The 19102-nt window shown below is 49.1% G+C and overlaps 1 protein-coding gene across 3 annotated transcripts in view; it reads left to right on the forward strand.

The window, feature by feature from the left end:
- Stard8 (StAR related lipid transfer domain containing 8) overlaps positions 1–19102 on the forward strand; it is a 73720-nt gene that overhangs the window by 44702 nt on the left and 9916 nt on the right. For 2 of the 3 annotated variants that reach the window (XM_041643327.1, XM_041643329.1), the window contains 3 exons: positions 14966–15037; positions 18042–18123; positions 19026–19089. In XM_041643327.1, coding sequence (XP_041499261.1) covers positions 14966–15037; positions 18042–18123; positions 19026–19089 — 218 coding nt within the window. The remainder of the gene's footprint in view (positions 1–14965; positions 15038–18041; positions 18124–19025; positions 19090–19102) is intronic. The other variant, XM_041643328.1, reaches the window with a different exon arrangement.

Here is a 19102-nt window from a genome sequence, read left to right on the forward strand (position 1 = left end):
AGAGAAGTGGGGAGAGGCAGAAGCGAAGCTGCCTCTCCGAGAGGAAGATGGGAAAGAGCGCTTTCTTTCATTTGTGACTCGGGGGCTTGACTTGTGCTTGTGCTTACGTACACGGGTCCGTGTAGATGAGAGTCAGTGGACTAGAGGACCCCAGTCAGGGTCACCGTCACAAGTCTCAAGTGCCGAGTTTGTGTGTTGAGTTTCCTCTGGCGTGGCCCTCCATGTTGTTGAGGACTCGCTGAGTAGTCGCTGTTCCTGTGTACCACAGCCACAGGCAGGGATTTGAGAACCCACATATTAAGTTCCTTAGCAGTCCATGGTGCCACAGAACCAAGAACGAGGGTTCAGAGGGCTGGACACCTGGAGGTCTAAATCTAGTCTCTCATTCTCCCAGTGCCTCCAACAGTTTCTTGCTGGTTTTCCCTTGGCCAGATTAAATGAGGGGGACTCCTCGCGGAGTGTTTGTTAGCTACCAGCTGCTGTCTAGATGATTAGTCATTTAGAGTCAGCCTCTGCACCAGTGCTCATGGAGGACCCATGGTTAGGAGACCCTGGGGAACTCTGCTGTCCACTTGGGGTTCAGTGGCCTGAGATGTCCTCAGAGAGGGTTTAAAGGTATCGCGAATAATTCTAAGCCTGTTTTTAAAAAGAGAAACAATGGCATAATTAGATCTCAAACACCCAATACTCCTTGCTCCTTCACTCCATTTCTTGTTCCTTTGAAACAAATGCCAGACATGTTATCAGTTCATCTAAAATATGTCAATATGTCTTTCTAAAAGATAAGGACTTGCAACACAATAACCACAGCATCCCCTTATCACACCGAACCTAGTCCCGCAGTGTCGCAGTGTCACCAGAGGTTTGGTCAGTATTCACATTGTTTTGCCCTAGAGTTCCCAGCAGAGGGGAACTGCTTTTGACTGAGGGGGTGACTGACCAGTGGATGACATTTGATCTGAACTGGAGAAGAGAGGCTAGAAGGGTTAGAGACCCTGGGCTCTTTGTTTTACAGATGTCACATTGCCAGTAGCAGATGTTAGCTGCCTCTGGGGGCTCCTGATCCCAAGGCTGACCTGCAGAAGCTTCTTGTAGAAACTCCAGAAACTCTGCCTTCATTCCTCTAGCAGCAAAAGAGAGATTTAATTCCCACTTGCGTCCTGCGCTCAGGGGCCACCCAAGAGTTTGAGGTCAGCAGGCCTGAGAGAATTCCTGGGAGGCTGCTTTCTGTCCAGGCCCCTCCCCAGCTCTGGGACCCTGAGGCCAATTTGAAGCAAAACAGGATGCGTTCAGGATGAGCGTCTTTCCCAGCTTGTCATCTAATCACTAAGGCCCAGCTTGGAGCTTCCTCTTTCATTTATGATAAAAAACCCTTCACTGTCTCTCTCTTCCCTCCTTCCCCATTAAGGGTGTGCTGACTTCCTCCATTTCCGGGCCAGCCCTCCTCCAGCCCCACGTGGGCAGGGTGAGGCCTCTGCCCTCATCTGCCCCACTGCAGGCTGTCTTGTCAGGGAGAGAAAGACCCCTGGAATGTCCTGCCTGGCTACAGCTTCTTGCTCTTGGGCTGTCCTTGGGAAAGGAGTGGCCCCTTTCCAGCAAGCCTGGGGTCCTGCCACTGCTTGGTTAATAATTGAGCCACATAATAACCACCTTGGAAAGTCACCTCTACAGGATGGCCATTAACTAACTCCCTGTCCACTCCAAGCCTTAAAGGGACCCCATCCTAAACATTTACATCCTCCCAGAGGGATACTGACAAATATCCAGTCATGAAAACTTCTGGAGCCAATTACAGTTCTGCCCCTCTGTCCTCTGTTTGGACAAACAAAGGTAGCTATTCCTATTGTTTGAAGTATATATACTCACGTTAGATGTTGTCGACTTTTGTGTAGGCTTTAGAGTCAGATAGGGATTGAGGTATTTCTAGGAGCCTAAAAGAACAAGCAATGACCCTGGTAGCACAAGCTTGTAATTCTAGCTACCCAGGAAGTCGTGGCAGAAGCCTGCCTGGACTACAGAATAAGTTCAAAAGCCAACCTAGCAAGATCTTGCCTCAAAATAAGGGGGCGGGGCTCAGCTCTCATTCATACCTAGCATGTGTGAAGCCCAGTGTCCAATCCCACATACTGCTGAGATGGGAAGAGGGGAGAGGGGACTGGAGCCAGTTATCTGAGAGACTGAGGGCCTCCGGTGTGGAAGATAAAGTCTTTCACCATGAATCCGTGTCTAGATGGGCAGAGGGAGGTGGGAAGAGTCAGGCCAGAACCCAGACACAATTTAGAAGATTCTAGGATACAAACACTTTTCTATAGTTTCAGACCAAACACAGACACCAACATTTTGTGAGCCCTGTGTGTCTAATAGAGCCAGGAACTTGGCCTCTGTTTCTGTCTCTGAGTGACTTCAGGAAAATGCATGTGTTAGCCCTGGGCCTCAATTTCTACGTCTATAACTTGGGTGGGACAGGTAGATGGGCTCAGGATTTCCCAGCTCCCTTCCAGCTGTGCAAGCTTGTGTTTCCAGTTAACACCTTTTGCTTATCCCCAGGGTGATATGGGGCTGGCTACAAATTCTCCCAGGCCCAGCTACTACATCTGCATGGCCTGGGCCAGGTTGGGACATCTGAGTCCACTACTGCCACAGCTGGAGTTCTCTCAGGCTTGGGCAGTCTGCTCCCTAGCTCCTCCCCATGTTTGCATCTGTCCCAGGAGGTCTCCCTCTGACCCATTCAGTCACAAGTTAATGAGTGACTTTTCCCCTCGGGGAATATGAGCCCAAGGTGTTCCTGAGATCTCAGGGCTGTGTGGGAATCAGGGGAGGGTTTGGCCTGTTGCAGTCACCTTTATTTTGTTTCCTCACAATCTCCCCTAGAGGTAGGTATGCAAACAGAGTCCGGGAAGCTAGGCCTTCGGAGCACACAAGGCCCACACCTTCTCAAGCTAGACTCTCAACCCCCAGTGCTGTGTAGGAGCTATTCAGCTGGCTTCAGCACCCTGGAGCAATGTAAGTCGCAAGCTGCTGCTTCCCATCAGTGGGATGACTGCATGTTTTGTCTCCTGTTGACTTAATAGTATCACCTTGAGGCTTTTAACCCCCAGATCCAGTTCTGCCCCTTGGAACTGCCTACCACCTCCTTTTCTCTCTGCCTTCAGAAGTCTGAAGATAAAGCAGACCCCTCTATTTTCTTCAGCCCATCCATATCAGCTCCTGCAAATACTCCTTTGGGGCTTGGTTTGGCCTCCTCCTCAACCTCATATTTGTGGCCCTTTTAGCAGTGGGGTACACCCGAATCTTCTCTGTTTCTTTTCACTCTGAACTTTTCAGGATGACCACTTTAATAAGCCCTCTCTAGTGATCCCACCAGGCAGATGCTAAGATCCCAGAATCTTGAGACATCTTAGACAATCCTGTCCAGGTGCTTTGTTGTTCGGGTCCAGTCTGCAAAATTGGGGAACCATTAGGAAAGCAGGGCCTTTTTCTTAGTGTTTGTCCTCTTCCTTGACAGATGACAAGGTTGTTGAGATAGATATTCAGCCAAATGTGCTGATTATAATGTAGCCTGGTTGGGGGGCTTTAAAAACTCTGCTTTTCTGCCCTTTGCCCTCTGCAACTGGTGGGGAGGAAGGAAAGGGGGCATTTTGGGGGGTACTGAGGCAGAAATGGGTGTGAGATATGCCTACAGTGGGGACTACAAGAGTGAATCAGGCAGGGATAAATACCAGCTCAGTCATCCCTTCCTGTGACAAGCAATGATGACAGCAGCCAGTCCCGTTTCTTTAGTTTCCAGGACCTTTTCACTTCCATGGTCCCTCTGTGTTCTCAAAACAGCCCGGCAAAATAGCTGCCCTGATCCCTTCAATGTGATCTTTGGGAAACCCATCTGAGGCTCAGGAGGAGAAGAGAACAGCTTCCAATGGGACAAGATTTGGATCCCAGGTCACGACACTCCGCTCTCCCTGTTTTTCTCAAACCACCCCCGCGCTCAAGGCAGCTGAGGCTGACTCGGCAGCTTCCTCACCACAGAGGAACCTCTGCCTTGCCTGCAACTCTGTTCCTGTGGTAGAAGGAGCAACCTCCAGGGGAGGTGGCCTGGGATTTCCTGTCCTTTATCTGGACTGGCCTGTCTGAAGTATGTACTTGTAGCCCACCATTTTGCTGTAAACTGAGTTCAAATCAGGCGGGGCAGGGGCAGGGATGTTGTAGGAAGGGCTTGGCTCTAGACAGCTGGCACATTTAGCCTGTACCTCAGCAAGACCGTCTCAATGGACAAAAAATAGAGAGACTGAGGACGTGGCTCAGTTGATAAAAAGCTTGCCCAGCATGCACGAGGTCCTGTGTACAACTCCCTGTACTACATAAACCGGATGTGCTGACACACTCCTGATCCTAGCACTTGGGAGGCAGAACAGGAGGATCAGAGGTTGAAGGTTTGTCCTCAGCTACATGGCAAATCTGATGCCAGCTTGGAATATATAGGACCCCGTCAAAGAGAAAGAAAGCAAAGGAAAGAATGGGATGTGGGGAAGGCCCAGAGTAGAGCAGAGCTCTCTACACAAGGTATTCCGAGCAAGAGGCTGTTGTGAGAACGTGCTCTTTTTCGGTAGTCTTGTACAAAGCCCTGGGTAGCTTCACATCTCTGAGCCTGCGTTTGCCAACAACGAGGAGACGTGTACCTGCCTCCCAAGGCTGTTGAGTATTCAGTCCAGCTAAGTAAATAAAGTGTGTGTGCAGTGCCGCTAAGTAGTACTTGGTGCAGCCTTGTTACTTCGCTGTCTTTCACCGGCCTGGGGTTATGCAGGGCTCCAGCATACCACCTCGGTACATGGGGTTTGGACTTCCTGTGACTTGAGCTTCTATCACGTCTAAGAAATTTCTCTTGTAGGGCTTCTTCCTCTGGTCATCTTTGGTGGCATTTGTACACTGCAACAGACTGTGGTAATGATGATAATGGCAATCATAGTGACCTCTTCTAAATCCTTGACACATTTTTACCATACTTAGCTCCTGTGATGATTCTGTAAGGCAGTTAAAGCTATGACATATAAAGAAGATGAGTAAGAAGCAATTAAAGAAAAGACATGTCCAAGGTCAGACAACTGAGTGGGGGATAAAATGAGAACCTAGGTGTTCTGACGATACCTCCTGTAACCTTAATGGCAGACTCTTTCTAGATGCTTGGCCTGAAGGCAAGGGCATTGGTTTACACCACTCTTCTCCCTCCAAGTGCTCATCATGTCTAGAAGCAACTCGTCTTTCTGGGCATTCAGTCCCCCAAACCACTGGCCTACTGGCTCTGCCCCCCCACCCTATCTCTAAGGTAGAAGGAGGAAAAGCAAGAAATCTTGGGATAGAGACTGTAAACTAGAGCTTCACTGGAGTTGGGAAGGGCCTGTAGGAGGGGTTTGGGGGTGGTTCTGGCATTGGCACTAGGTCTGCTTTATTAGCACCTTCTTTCACTGAGGATGGGGAGCAGGGGGCTGGGTGTCATCGGGGAAGAAGAGACATTTTAATGTGCTGTCTTGACAACCGGTTGCATTATTTAGAAAGTGTGGGTGGGTAGGGGCAGGGAGAAGGCTGGGTGGATTAACACTTGTGAGATCTCCTCAGCTCATGTGGCCCATGCTTGTATTGGGATTATGTGGGTGGGGGAGTTACCTAGAACATCTAGCCTCCCCACCCCCACCAAGTATACCCATCTTAGACTCTTCGGGGGTTGCAAGCTTCCTTCCTTAGGTCGTGCTAGCTGCCAGCTCCCCTGCTTTGGCGTTTGTTCCCTGTTATCTTGTCTCCAAAACAAGCTTCAGGGGTGCCTCAAAGGATAGTTTGTCTTAGTCTCTGCTTTCCTGCGGCAGATGGGCCAGACACCATCTCTGGTTAGATACACTGGGAGAGCTCTGCTTCTGTTGTATCTTCAGACTTCGGTGCCTAGCATACGGCCTGGTACTCATGTACCATAAATTGAATACATCCATGGTTCACAGGGAATGATCTTGGAGGGGAAATCCAAGAGGGGCTGAAATGGGAACACATGGGCCGAAAGCGTTCTGGCATTTAGGCAGGTTCCTTGCTCCATCTGTCCCCCAGTAGAAGACTCCTGCCCTTTCACAGCCTCGGGCTTCTGGTTGTGCAGTAGTCACTTCTTGCTTTGGACAGGGTTGTTGGGACTGCCAAATGGAATGTGAGATGATCTAGTGCTTTTCCCATAGATGGGATTCATACTGGGATTGTGTGTGGTGGGGGCACAGGTTGGGACTAGTGAGATCAGTGCGAGACCAGTGGTTAGCCCTGTTTTCAGCACCCCAGATACCCAGGCACATACCCTCCACCACGCACACACAGGATAAATGGGCTGTTATCTCATTGCAAAAAAACATCATGTTGGTTCTGTGATTACAACCCTATTTCAGAGATAAAGGCAGTGAGGCATGGGGAAACTTTGCAGCCCAAGGAATACCATCTGTGCAGTCCTTGGGTGGCAAGACAGTAACTCTTCAGTAACTATGACTTTCTGGTACTCATTGCTCTTAATCGTTAAATTTGGTATCATCCATATTGCCATTAATGAGCACAGTCCATTAACAAGGATGGAAAGCAGCTGTGTCTTCAGGTTGTTAGCCGCAGTCTTCCCACCTTACCGCACAATGCTGTCCGGGCAGGCCTTTCACAGCCATTTGGAGTTCTCTTCCCAATGGTCCTGCCATGGCCCCAGCACTCACATGGTCTGCCCTACCCCTGGCCACATGCACACCCCACCCCTCTCTCTGGCTGGCTTCAGGGCTGAAGGGAGCAGTCTTGTCTGCTCGCTTCTTGAAGAGGTCACTTCTTTCAAGGCCCATTTCCTTTCTGTCAGAGACAATTTTTTTTTCTGGATCCCAGGGTGGAGCCAGGCTACTACTTTAAGGCATTTCCTGCCCAGGAGTTTATATTTGGCTTCAGCAAAAGGAAAGGGAAATAGGCAAGGGGAGTAGGATGAAGAGGTGGTGGCCTGGGGTCAAAATAAGCCAGCACTAAGACTTTGTGGGCCCGGAGAGGGAAGGAAGAGGGAATGAGCGCTCGTGAATGTTTCAGATGAACCTTATTGCCTGTCCTTAAGCTAAGTTGAAGAACTAATAGCTCTCCTGGGGTAGAATGCCTCCAACCTTAGGCAGAGCTCATTTTCTGGTCTCCTACCTGGATGTTCCCGAGTCATTGCTTTCGGCCCCGGGGCATGGCATTCTGCCAAGCAGTGCCACCTTATAGTACAGCGCCCGCTGTAAGCTTCAGGTAGATAGATGCTCTGCTCTGGTTCCTACAGAAGCTAGAGCCAGAAGCAGGGACACTGTTAAGTTGGGAAGCAGAGCTTCCTGTCTGGGCTTTGCCAGAACATTTAGTATCCCTTATCACACAGCCTTGGGAGCACCCAGACAAATAGAAGCCAGTGAAATGGGGCTACCAGTCAAATGGGGAAGGCAGCTTCACAGGCTGATGGATGTAGACAGTCAGGGAGGCCTCGGGGACAGGGATGCTCGCTCTAGTCTGAAACTTGGGTGTCTGTTTAGAGTAGGCCAGTTTCTGCCCTAGGTTCTGTGCAGTGAGGAGCCGATTAGGTTGCAGAGTAGGAGAGTGACTAGGTCAGGACTGGAATCTTTGGGAGGAGAAGCTAGTAGGGTAACATGTTGACAGGAGAAACTGGAAACTAGAGACAGAGAGAGCTGAGGTACGCTAGGCATGAGACTATCTAGAACATAGCTGTGTATGGGAAGCCTGACCATTTAGTGGGTGTGCTTGTTAGAAGCTGATGACTCAGTCAGGAGGAAACAGGAGGACAAGGTGTTGGATGGCTTTTGAGGCAAGAACATCAGCAGAGCTCTTCCCTCCCATTCCCCTTTTGGGGTGCCTAAGACCAAACACATCTTCCTCCACAATCTAGGCCAGCACCTCCACTGAACCACCCAGCGCCATTGCCACTCAAGAGGTTGGGGGATAGCAACCAGAAGATGAGAAACTAGGTTCAGAGAGAGGTAGGGGCTCCCCTAATATTACACACAAGTTAGTAGGGGAGCTAAAACTGTCAAGTGGTTTGCCTGCCCTTCAGGCCAAAGGTTTGGGCCCATACGGCAGAGGAGAGCAGTTCCTGCGGTTCTAGCATTCTGCCTTAGACTAGTTTGGTTGGCATCTCTTGCCTCTAGGCTGGAGACTAGAATGGGTGAAATAGCACATAGCTTATTAAAACAAACATCTTTCCTTGTTGTGGTGACCTTGTCAGAGCACCTGGGACTAAGATGGGGACAGGAGCCCCTGGGGGCAAGAAAGCTAATAGAGCAACTGCAGCAGAGCAGGTGGCAGCTTTGACCTTCACTGTCCTGGGGAAACGCTGGGTTGGGTAGGAATGTCAACTGACTGCTTTGGCCCCGCTGTGTCAATTGCTAGCCTAGGAGACCACAGGCCTGGCTGCCTCTGGACCCAGATTCTCAAATAGCCCTAGTGAGCCAGGATTGACTTAACCTCATAGCTCATGCAAGTCTTCTTATTTAGAGCTGCTTACAGGGCTCAAACCAGTACCTTGGGGAGTGGGAGAGGAGCCAGAGCACTGTGCTTGAGGGGATTGTATGATTTCCATATATATAGAACTCCATACCAGAGCTGCCACCTTGCTGGCTGACCCATAAAGTCAAAGGATCGCCACTGACAGAGGTAGCTATGCTTCACCTCACCATGACATTGGTAGGGCTACCTGAGGTGTCTTGGCAAGACTGAAATTGACCCTTCAGCCACCTTCTCCCTCACATCTAGTTGAGATGATCAAAGACAGCTTCAGAAATCGTCAACTAGGAAGGAAATTTGCCCCGATGGGAGTCCTTTTGGTGGACACTCTTGAGGTTCACCCCGTGAGCAGGTGCAGACGTGAAGGGTCTGAAGGGTGGTACTTTAGCGGCTCTGCATATACACACTAGCTAGCCCCAAACTTCAGTGGCTTGGGAACTTGCTACCACCCTCTGCCATATAGCTCTCCTAAGCTGTTTGCTTTGTCGGTCCTTCATTTGTGACAGGAAGACTCCAAAAGTATTGCTCACATGGCCCGAGGAGCTTGGCATCCAGCTGCAGTTCCGGCAGAGACTCGGGCTGGCATCTGAACAGGTGCAGCAGGGCCCCAATCCTGCCCTACGACCTAGCAAGCAGAAGGCCAGCCAGTGTCTAGTACTGCCAAAGTAGGCCGGCTGAAGTACAGCGGCCCTTGCCGTGGTGCCCCTCCAGTGAGGTTTGGAATGTGGGATGGGAGCTATTTTTGTCTTGTCTCCCTTCCTCCCTGCTTCTCCTTCCCCTGCCAGAACTGAGTTAGAGTGGCCATTCTAGCTAAGAGCCGCAGTGGTAGAGACTGGCTGTGGATGTGCGGGCCTTCTACTTGGCAGGGATTAATCCACCTTCTTCCACCTCAGGGTCAAGAAGGGAAGTCTCAGTGGCCCCAGAATACCTGATAGTTCCGTGAAGACCTTTTTCTCTCTATCCCAAAGAGGTAGGAAAGCCAGCTAGTCACCTGTCACAGCATCTCTTGGCCGCACCTCTACGAGTCACATTCCTGTGCTAAGCTCAAAGGCTAGATGGGTAAAGTGTGCCCATAAGAAGAAGAAGGAACAATTGGGACCAGTGCCAAGGATGGTCACTTCTGTGCCACAAAGTCCCCTCTCAAGGCCATTCTGTCTTAAAAATGCTCCTCTCCAGGGGTGGCGAGTGAAAATAGGAAATGCACCTTGGATCAGCCAAGAGAAATGAACTAAGACATTTTGAGACAGAGCTTAGCATCTCCTAGCTCCAGTACAGGGCCTGTAGTGATATGCAGCTCCGTGGCCTGCCTCCCTCTCCTCGTCCAACCCAGGGCTTCACAGAGCCTACCCTGGGAACTTACATTGTTCCATAGACAGTGGTATCACAATACCTTTGGAATACTAGCTTTTCCTCCTGTTCCCACTAAAAGTGGAAGAGACCAGCCTTGATACTAGACTCTGTTTGTGAAGCATCCGACCTATGGCGGGGGTCATGAGACGCCTTATCAAACAGGAAGCTAGTAAGTAAGGTAAAAGAGGCCACTATGGCTTCTGAAAGACAGGAACAGTCAGCTAACAATTTGATTAAGTGACCTTCACAAACATCCACAGAATCCTTCCCCTCTCCCCACCATAGGCACTCCTATTAGTGTTGGTCGTACTCTTGTTTGTACCCTCAAGGCCTGGAGCAAACTTCAACCAGTGGCTCGAACATGCCTACATGCCTGATTCCGGCCCCTGGAGAGCATCTTTCCAGGGCTCTGTGTATGTGTGTGTGTCTATTTCTCTGGCCAAGACTGGTAGGACAGGAGATTTTATTTTTCCCACACTCTAGAACCACCTGCAGAGCTCCCAGAAGCAAAGAAACAAATAAAATGCAACGTTGTCCCAAGAGATTCAAATTTAAATAGTCAGGACACTGGCATTTTTCACATCTTCCCAGGAGCTAATGGGCACATAGAGTAGAAGGTGATGGTGAGATCTACCCAAGAGCTGTTACTACCCATGAGCAGTAACTAATAAGAGACAATTTCATGTCAGTCCTTGGGACACCTGTTTGTTCCCAGCCTCGGGCCCGTTATCTTACCTGGCGCCCAGGCCTGAGATGGGCTTTTTTGGTTAGAAAGAGAAAAAAAAACCTGGAGCCTGAGCAGCTCCTTTGCAGACTACTGGGCATCTCAACAGAAGGACCTTAATTTACCGCGGATACACATGTGAAGAGGGGTACCATCCCTGGACTAAGGTTCATGCTGTTGGCTGAGTGAGGCCTTGCTTGCCTCTTGGAACATAGTTGCCTGGTACCTTATGTCTTCCTCCTAGTTCTCCTTTCTCATCTCCCTGGAACGAACACAGCATCTCCATGAGCCTTAAAGTCTCAGGAGGTTACAAAGATCAAACAGCCTTAACCAAACTATCCCTGTGTAATGGCAACTTAAATTTGTCACATTTAAACCCAGCAAAGGAAGACTGTGGGTGTCTGGCTCAGCTGCAGAGAGCTTGCCTAGCCTGGACAAATGAGGCCCTGGATTCTATCTCCAGCGCAGAAACAAACAGGAAGAGGAGGGGAGGAAGGAGAGGAGGAGGAGGACCACCAAAGGTTTGATCACACCCATGTGGTAACCAAGGAAGTTGGCAGCAGACTCTTTTTTTCCTTTTATTGAAAATAGATTCTTTTCTCATACAATATATCCTGATTACAGTTTTCCCTCCCTCTACTCCTCCCAGTTCCTCCCCCCTCCCCTGCCCTCCCCTCTGGATCCACTCCCTTTCTGTCTCTCATCAGAAAAGAACAGGTTTCTCAGAAATAACAACCAAGCATGACAAAATAACATATAATAAAATGAAGCAAAACCTATCATATTGAAGTTGGACATGGCAACCCGACTGGAGGAAGAGTCAGAGACCCTCTCATTTTCACAGTTGGGAGTCCCATAAAAATACTAAGCTAATAGCTATAATATATACGCAGAGGACCTACTGCGGACCCGTGGAGGCCCTGTGCTTGCTGCTTCAGTTTCTGTAAGCTCGTATGTGCCTTGCTTAGTCGATTCAGAGGGCCTTGTTCTAACAAGAATTTTGATCCCCATTGTATAAATGTAGCAACCATAGTTTAGAGCGGGAAGCCAGGTGCCCACGATGATTTAAGCAGTAAACAGGGAACTGTCTTGATTAGAATTTCCCCCTCAATCTAGTCGTTGCTGTTAGGCATTAACCTCTTTGGCAGATATTGGTCTTTTTTCCCCGAGTGTGTGAAATTTTCCAGTGTTCATAGAATGTCAGCAACAGGATGCCTACTTTTCACCTTGATCCCTCCTCTGCATAAACATGCTCTGTGCTAAGAAGATCTATGCTATGGCTTGTATGCACGGAGGTGCATATATTATCACTGGCTTCAGAAGGCTTCTGCTATGCTGCTTTGTGGTACCCTTTCTTTTGTGGCACTCTGTAAAGGACACTTGTGGGTTGACCTTTGAGCCCGATTCTTCTCTCGAGCTTCCCATTTTCCTGTGCCCTGACTCTGAAGCTTATATAAGTTAGGCACTTTTCCAGGGAGAGAATCTGAGCTTTCATATAGATGGAATCCAGTTTTGGCCAGCTGAATGCTGTTACTGACCTGTCCTGGCTTTGGCCAGAGCACCAGCTGCAGAATATAACAATTGAAATGGCTGGCGGTCGTTCTCTGGAATCTGCACATCTGGATCTGGACACAGAGGTTAGGGCCAGGGGCTACAGGCATTCCTGCCTCACTCGCCTCAGCCTGCCCAGTGTCACTCTTCCTGTTGGGCACATAAGCCAGATCTCGGTCTGGGCTGTGCTGGTTCCAGCCTCAGGTGAGTTGACTTTCATGTAGGTGGGGGTGGGAGGTCACCCCTGGCCTAGTCTGACAGGCAGGGACATGTTAGATGGATGAAGCAAAGTACTTTAGTTCACCCCTTAATCACCAAGACATATGTCCCTGACTGCTCCATCTGAGAAGGAGCCCCGGGGCCTCCAGGCCTTGCTGAGATGGTGCATTGTCAGAAGTCAGTGTCCCTGACATCCTGCTCGCTAATAACCCATTACATTCTCTGGATTCCTGCTCTGGAGGGCTGCTGAGGAATTCAGTCCTGAGACCTACCTCAGGCTCCTTTGCTCCTTTCTTTGTCTTGCAGCCCCTCCAAAGTCTCTGCTGCTTTACCTCACTTCCCTGGGCCATTTGGCCCCAATTCTGAGATTGATGGGATTCCTTCTACAGACACAGAAACTCAGGTTGGCCAGGTCACTTTCTCCAGTTCTCCCTTTTATTTTGGACTTTCAAAACAAGATCTGTGGGGGGGGGGCACACAGTTATTGAGTGCTTGGCATAGTGTGCCAATGGCTTTTCTCTTTTATTTGGGACTTTCAAAACCAGATCTGGGAGGGAACAGTTATTGAGTGCTTGGCATAGTGTACCGATGGCTTTTCTCTCCCCTCATGTTTTACTTAATGCTCCTTTTAGTGGAGGCAATAGAGAGATGTGTAACTTGTTCATTGTCAGAGTTTGTGACTGGCAACATCAGGATTTGAACACAGGTCTGTGATTTCACTAAACAAGAAGGAGCAGAAAACAATTTGTCAGAACTGAGAACTGGTTCCTTGCTTGTCTGGAGTCTGAGGACTGGTAATGTAATATCATGGGAACATGGAATTAAATGATCAGGATTGTAGCTTCAGTTATGATATTTAATTGTGGGTTACACTGGATACTTACTGTCTTTATTTTGTGTGTGCTTGTACACTATAGCTTGAAATAATATTAATGCAGGGCTAGTGAGAAGCACATGCGCACACACACAGATAGATAGATAGATAGATAGATAGATAGATAGATAGATAGATAAATGTGTTCCTGGCATGCAGAGAACTAGTGACCATACTAAACTTGCTACCCTTTAGAGGTCACTGTCTCTTGTCCTCACCTCTCTGGAAAGTCTGACCTTGTCCATTCTTCCGATTTTTCTTTTCGTCCTAATGACAGGAAAACAATGCAGGGTGCTCAGATCCTAGAAGCGCCTTCTCTTGGGACTATGGTGAAAACAGAGGACAAGGAAGTGGTTGTGGTACCCAGCTTAGCTGTCCTAGCAGACAAACCGTATGTTTCAGCTGCTCCCTTACTTGGCGTGGGTAGTCCCTTCATCTTTCCCCTTCCTTTGGTCCTGAACCACTGGCCTGGGGAGGTGAATCTTTTACCAGACCTGCATCGCCCCCTGTCAGACAAGCTGAGGTACTGCTAACAGAGTTCTACCCTCCCACCCACCCACCCCCACCCTGGGCAGTACCTTGGCAACGCCTGCATGGGGAAGAAGTAGCTGCTGCTGCTGTGTAGTCCCAGGACTCTGCTGCTAGTGACCAGGAGGGTCTCCTCTGTGTCTCAGATCTGGCTGTCCATTGCATCCAGCTCTGTCAGGTACTCCCAGAGCAGAAGAGAAAGCCTTTCTCTTCCAAGACTCTCCAAGACCCCACAGGCCAGCACTGTGATAGCCTAAGGTTCAACACTATAGTATTCCACAAGTAGGCTTGAGGCCATAGGAGAGGCAGGAGTGTTCTGGGAAGTCCCCTGCGGAAGGAGGACTGGACATTAACGAGTAGGTGGGGAGAGAAAGAACCGGGGCAGCTGCTGTCACAAGGGCTGGAAGGCCAGAGGAGAGTCAGACCTAACGTGGACCAGGTCCCGCACCACCACTCAGTCAGCTGTGAGACTGCAGGCAAGTCTCCTCTCCCATCCTGTCCACTTTCTTCCCATCTTCTCCATGTCTCAAAGCCCAGGCTGGTCTTGAATTCACAACCCGCCTACCTCTACCTCCTAACTTCTGGGATTATAAGTGTGTCTTGTGCCTGGCTTGAGTCATTTCCTTTCCGAGTTTGTTAATATGGCGGCTGCAGTGAGAATGTTTGGACCTTCTTCACAGGTGATTATGGCTGAAATGAGATTTGCCTCTCAGCGGGTTGGGTGATGGTAGCCGTGCTAGCGAAAAAGGAATTAGAAAGTCCTGTTGGACATCTCCTATCTCCTAGCTGAACTAGGATGCTCTCCCCAGGGCCTGGAAGACTGGCAGTTCTAGCAGCTGATGGTGGTGGTGTGTTTTGGGCTAGGACATGGATGGAGAGCGTGGGAGGGATTTGCAACAGGCCAGGAATGAGGTTCAGGAAAGCTATGGTTGACACAGGAAGTGGAATCAAGGGAGCAGAGGGTGCGCTTTGGCCAGTTGCATTGTGTCTTCCTTGCGGTTCCTGAACCATCAGAGCTAGGTATGCCTGCCTACAGGATGTGAGGCAGTATTCCCCCAGTATCATGCTATTCTTTTTTTTCCCTGGAGTTCACTTTGTATACCAGGCTGTCCACAAACTCACAGAGATCCGCCTGTGTCTGCCTCTCAAGTGCTGGAATTAACTCTGCTTGTTTCTTTTCCTCTGTTCTGTTTTAGAAGCGGAAGCCAAAAAAGCATGTGAATGGCTTCGGGCAACAGGATTCCCTCAGTATGCTCAGCTTTTTGAAGGTAAAGCTTAGTTGTTCTCCCTATCCTATTCCAAAACTCTCTTTCTCCTACAGCTCTTCATCTGCAAACTGGGTAGAATACATGCTCACTGCAGCCACACAAAGCCCCTGTGTCTCCCGATCCCCCCCAGCTGTGCAGGGACTGTACTCCTGAAGCTCAGGACCCTTAGGGGAGTGCTCTCATCAGCTTCCAGCTCTGGTGCCACTTGTGTCTTAGCGGCTTGTGTGTACCCTGGTGACAATGGGAAGGAGGAATTGTGCATCCTTGTGGCTCATGTGGGACCCCACTTTGCCCACGGCAATAACCTCATTTCTGTTTTTCTTCATTTCTCTTCGTTTTCTGGGTTTTGTTCTTGACGCTTGCTCCCTCGTCCCCTGTTGTTTACATACCCCTGCTGCACCCTGGCTTCATCCCTACTTCATCCTGTCAGGCTCACCCATGACCTCCATGGCCACTTCCCGACCCTCATTTTACTCTTTTCTCTCGATAGTATTCAGCACTGGTAGCCACTCCCTTTCGTCTTCTGAAGTACCTCCGCCTGCCTCTTCATCTCTGGCTGCTGCCCTCTGTTTGTTGACTCTGCTTCCTCTAACTGGCATCTAAATATTAGGGTATTCCAGGGCTCAGTCTAGACCCTTTGCTTTCTCCACGTTTATTTTCTTGAAGATGCTCATTCATCTTTTCTGTGACAGCTCTGAATGGGTCTGTCCAGACCTCGTTTCAGAGTTTATGGTTCATCTAATCAGCCGCCAACTCAATGTCTTTATGCTGCGGTCTAGCAGGTACCTCTGAGATCTGCCTAAAACAACTCTGTCCACTCTGTTGCTCAGGTTCCATATAGCCAGGAGTTACCCTTGAATTCTCTTCTTCCCCGTGGCTAGATGTCCTGCTAGTCTTTTCTTCTTTCAAAGTGAATGCATTCCCTAACACCTCCACTTCCAGGCCTGTTGCGCTCCACCACTGCTCACCCGGAATAAAGCACTAGGATCCTTCTTTGAACTCCATGCTTCGCTTTCAGTGCCCCAGACCTGTCGACCACAGCCTGAGACCACGTGGCTCATGTGCTCTGATGAGGGAGAGACCAATCAATATTGCACCCTGCCTGACCCACTGCTCTCCTTGATTGGCGACACCATTGGCTCCTGTCTACTCCCTGCTCCTTCCCTGGTCTCTCCCTCATCAGAACCTTGGTATTTGTGTTATTTCTGGATGAAACTTGTTCTAGTTTCTCTGCTTAGCCAGCTTTTTCTCAGCCTTCAGGCATTCTGTCTCAGAAATCTCCCCCAGAAAGGCCTGGTCTGACTCCATCTCATCAAGTAGCCATTCCTGCCCCAGCCTTTATTTACTCTGTCACCCTGGATCAGGTTTGTTATGGCGTTTGTGTTATCCGTGGTTTGTGTATTGCTTTCTGCCTGTTACCTGTGTGAGTGTCAATTCCTTGAAGGTAGGGACCCCAATTTTGTGTTCTTCACTACTACCTTGCACAGTACCTGGCATGAACTGGCATCAGTATCAGTTGAATGAGCAGATGTGTGAATGGCTTGACCTTTCTCCCCTCTCTCCACGTGTCTTCCTTTTTGCTTTCCTTTCCCTGAGTCCTGGGGAGATGGCTCCCACTGCTTTGGATAGACACTGTATAGCTACATGCTTTTCCCTCTGACCTTGTTCCCCCCCTACACCCCATAATTTGCCTTGGACTTGCAGGAGATCGCCTGTCTGAAAGTCCAGAATTCAAATGAAAGAGAAGAGCTCAAGGTGGATGTTGGCAGTCATTGAAAAGCTCAGGCCTGTTGTCTGGGCCTGGACATACTTTACACGGTTCATTTCAGCTCAGACCTCCTAGACTTCTCTGGCTTTTCCCTTAATTACCAACTCTGACCTCCCTAGGTTCCCCCAGGCTCATTAGCCTTCTTTCCGTGTGACACAATACCTGAGTGTGGCAGTTTGAATGCAATTGGCTCCCAGAAGCTCACAGGGAGTGGCCCTATTAGGAGATGTGACTTTGTTGGAGTAGGTATGGCCTTGTTGGAGGAAGTGAGTCACTGTGGAGGCAGGCTTTGAGGTCTTATATATGCTCAAGCTGTGTCCAGTATCTTAGTTCATTTCCTGTCGCCTGCAAGATAAAGAATGTAGTAATAGGAACGGCGGGCCGTAGAACTCTCGTCTCCTTCTCCAGCACCATATCTGCCTGCATGCCTACATGTCCACCATGATGCTAATGGACTAAACCTCTGAAACTGTAAGCCAGCCATTAAATGTTTTCCTATATAAGAGTTGCTTTGGTCATGGTGTCTCTTCACAGCAATAGAGACCCTAACTAAGGCACTGAGATAAGCAACTTAGAAAGAGGGGCAATTTATTTGGCCTTATGGTTTTCATCCATGGTTGCTTGGTTCTGTTGCTTTGGGCCTGTGGCCAGATAGAATGTCATGGTGGAAATTCAGAGTGGAGGAAAGCTTCATCCCTCATGGTGGGCTAAGAAGGGAGGGCTAGGAGGGATAGTGTGGATAGGAGGGAAATTCTAATACCCATTCAATACTTTAGCTCCTTCCCCTGGGCCCTCCTTCCTAAAGGCTCCACCACATTCTGGGCACCTGCCCCTGGAGACTTAAGCCTTCAACCCATGCCTTAGACTGTTAGGCATGGGTCTCAAGTTCTGAGTGGTTCTCAACCTTTATAATGCCGTGACCCTTTAATACAGTTTATCATGCTGTGATAACCGACCCCTAACCATAAAATTATTTCATTGCTACTTCCTAACTGTAACTATGATTCATAATGTAAATATCTGGTATGTGATCCCTGTGGGTCTAAGGTCTAAGGATTAGAGAAACCTTAAGAGCCAAACCCTACCACCTCTGTTTTATTCCTAGCTTTCCCTTTTGCTTTGACCCTTGCCTTCTTGCTTCCTTTCTTCCTCACCCCAACCCAGTGCAGTTGAAGGGTATCTGGGGTCATTTCTGATCCCCTGCCAGACTCATCTTTGCTTCTTTCCCCCACACAGAGGGTGTGTTCCCCCTGGATATTGGCTCTGTGAAGAAGGACTACAGTTTTCTGGACCAGGACTCTCTGGGGGCCCTGTGCAGGTAGGGGATTGAGGGCCAGGCCTAAGAAGCCTTGGTACCAGTTTTGTGCTTCTTCGTGGAAATGACAACCTCTTTGTACCTTCTATTATAGGGGAGCATAATTTATCAATGGGGCTCATTTTCTGCAATCCCATTGCTCATTGTGGTTACTGTGTCTCTCAAACTTTCCTCTACCCCTGTCATTGTAACCAGAAGATCCAGATCAGGTCTTGATTCAAATTCCTCAAAGCATGCTTTGGTTTCAGTCTGTTTCTACTTAAACCAGTTCTGATGTTTCCTAAGGCTAAACCATGATTTCTCCTTAAATCTATTAAAGGCACCTTGCCAGCTGGCCTCTGTATTCTGCTCCTCCTTCCATACAAAGCTATTCTCCCTATAGCTACCAGAATCAGTTTTGTAAAACTCCAGGTGGGTACTTTCCCCTCTTTAAAATCTGCCACTGCCTATAGGCAAAAGTACAAAACCTTTTCAGCATGGCGTTTGCCATCCTTCTTTTGCCCTCCTTTACCTTTGATCACATCCTCTCCCACTAGTTTCTTTGTTGACCGACTGTGCCCTGTTACCTTGTGACAGGCTCCTGTAGAAGTCTAGAATCGCTGCCCTGCTTCTCTTATCCTCAGAATGCCCCTCTGCTTTCCAGGAAGCCTTCTTTGACTGTACTGCATCTCATCCTGAAAGTTACTGGTCTCATCCTCGGTGTGTCTCTGTGCCTTCCACATGCTCTTTTCTCCAACTGATCACACCTGCAGTAGTTTGTTTCTTTATCTATCAGTACCTGGAGGACAGCGCTCTAATCTCCCCAGCACCATGGTGAAGACCATGGGAAATGGTGGATGGCATCTTGAAAGTGCCACCCTCTGGGGAATTAGGAACCTTGAGTGAACACCTACTTTGTGTTGCAGGAGGCTGATGACCTTGAACAACTGTGCTTCGATGAAGCTCGAGGTTCATTTTCAATGCAAACAGGTGAATCCCGGCA

Source organism: Microtus oregoni, unplaced genomic scaffold, assembly GCF_018167655.1.
Source record: "Microtus oregoni isolate MIOR12 unplaced genomic scaffold, Mior012 000084F_ref0000050, whole genome shotgun sequence".
In the NCBI taxonomy this organism is placed as follows: Eukaryota; Metazoa; Chordata; class Mammalia; order Rodentia; family Cricetidae; genus Microtus; species Microtus oregoni.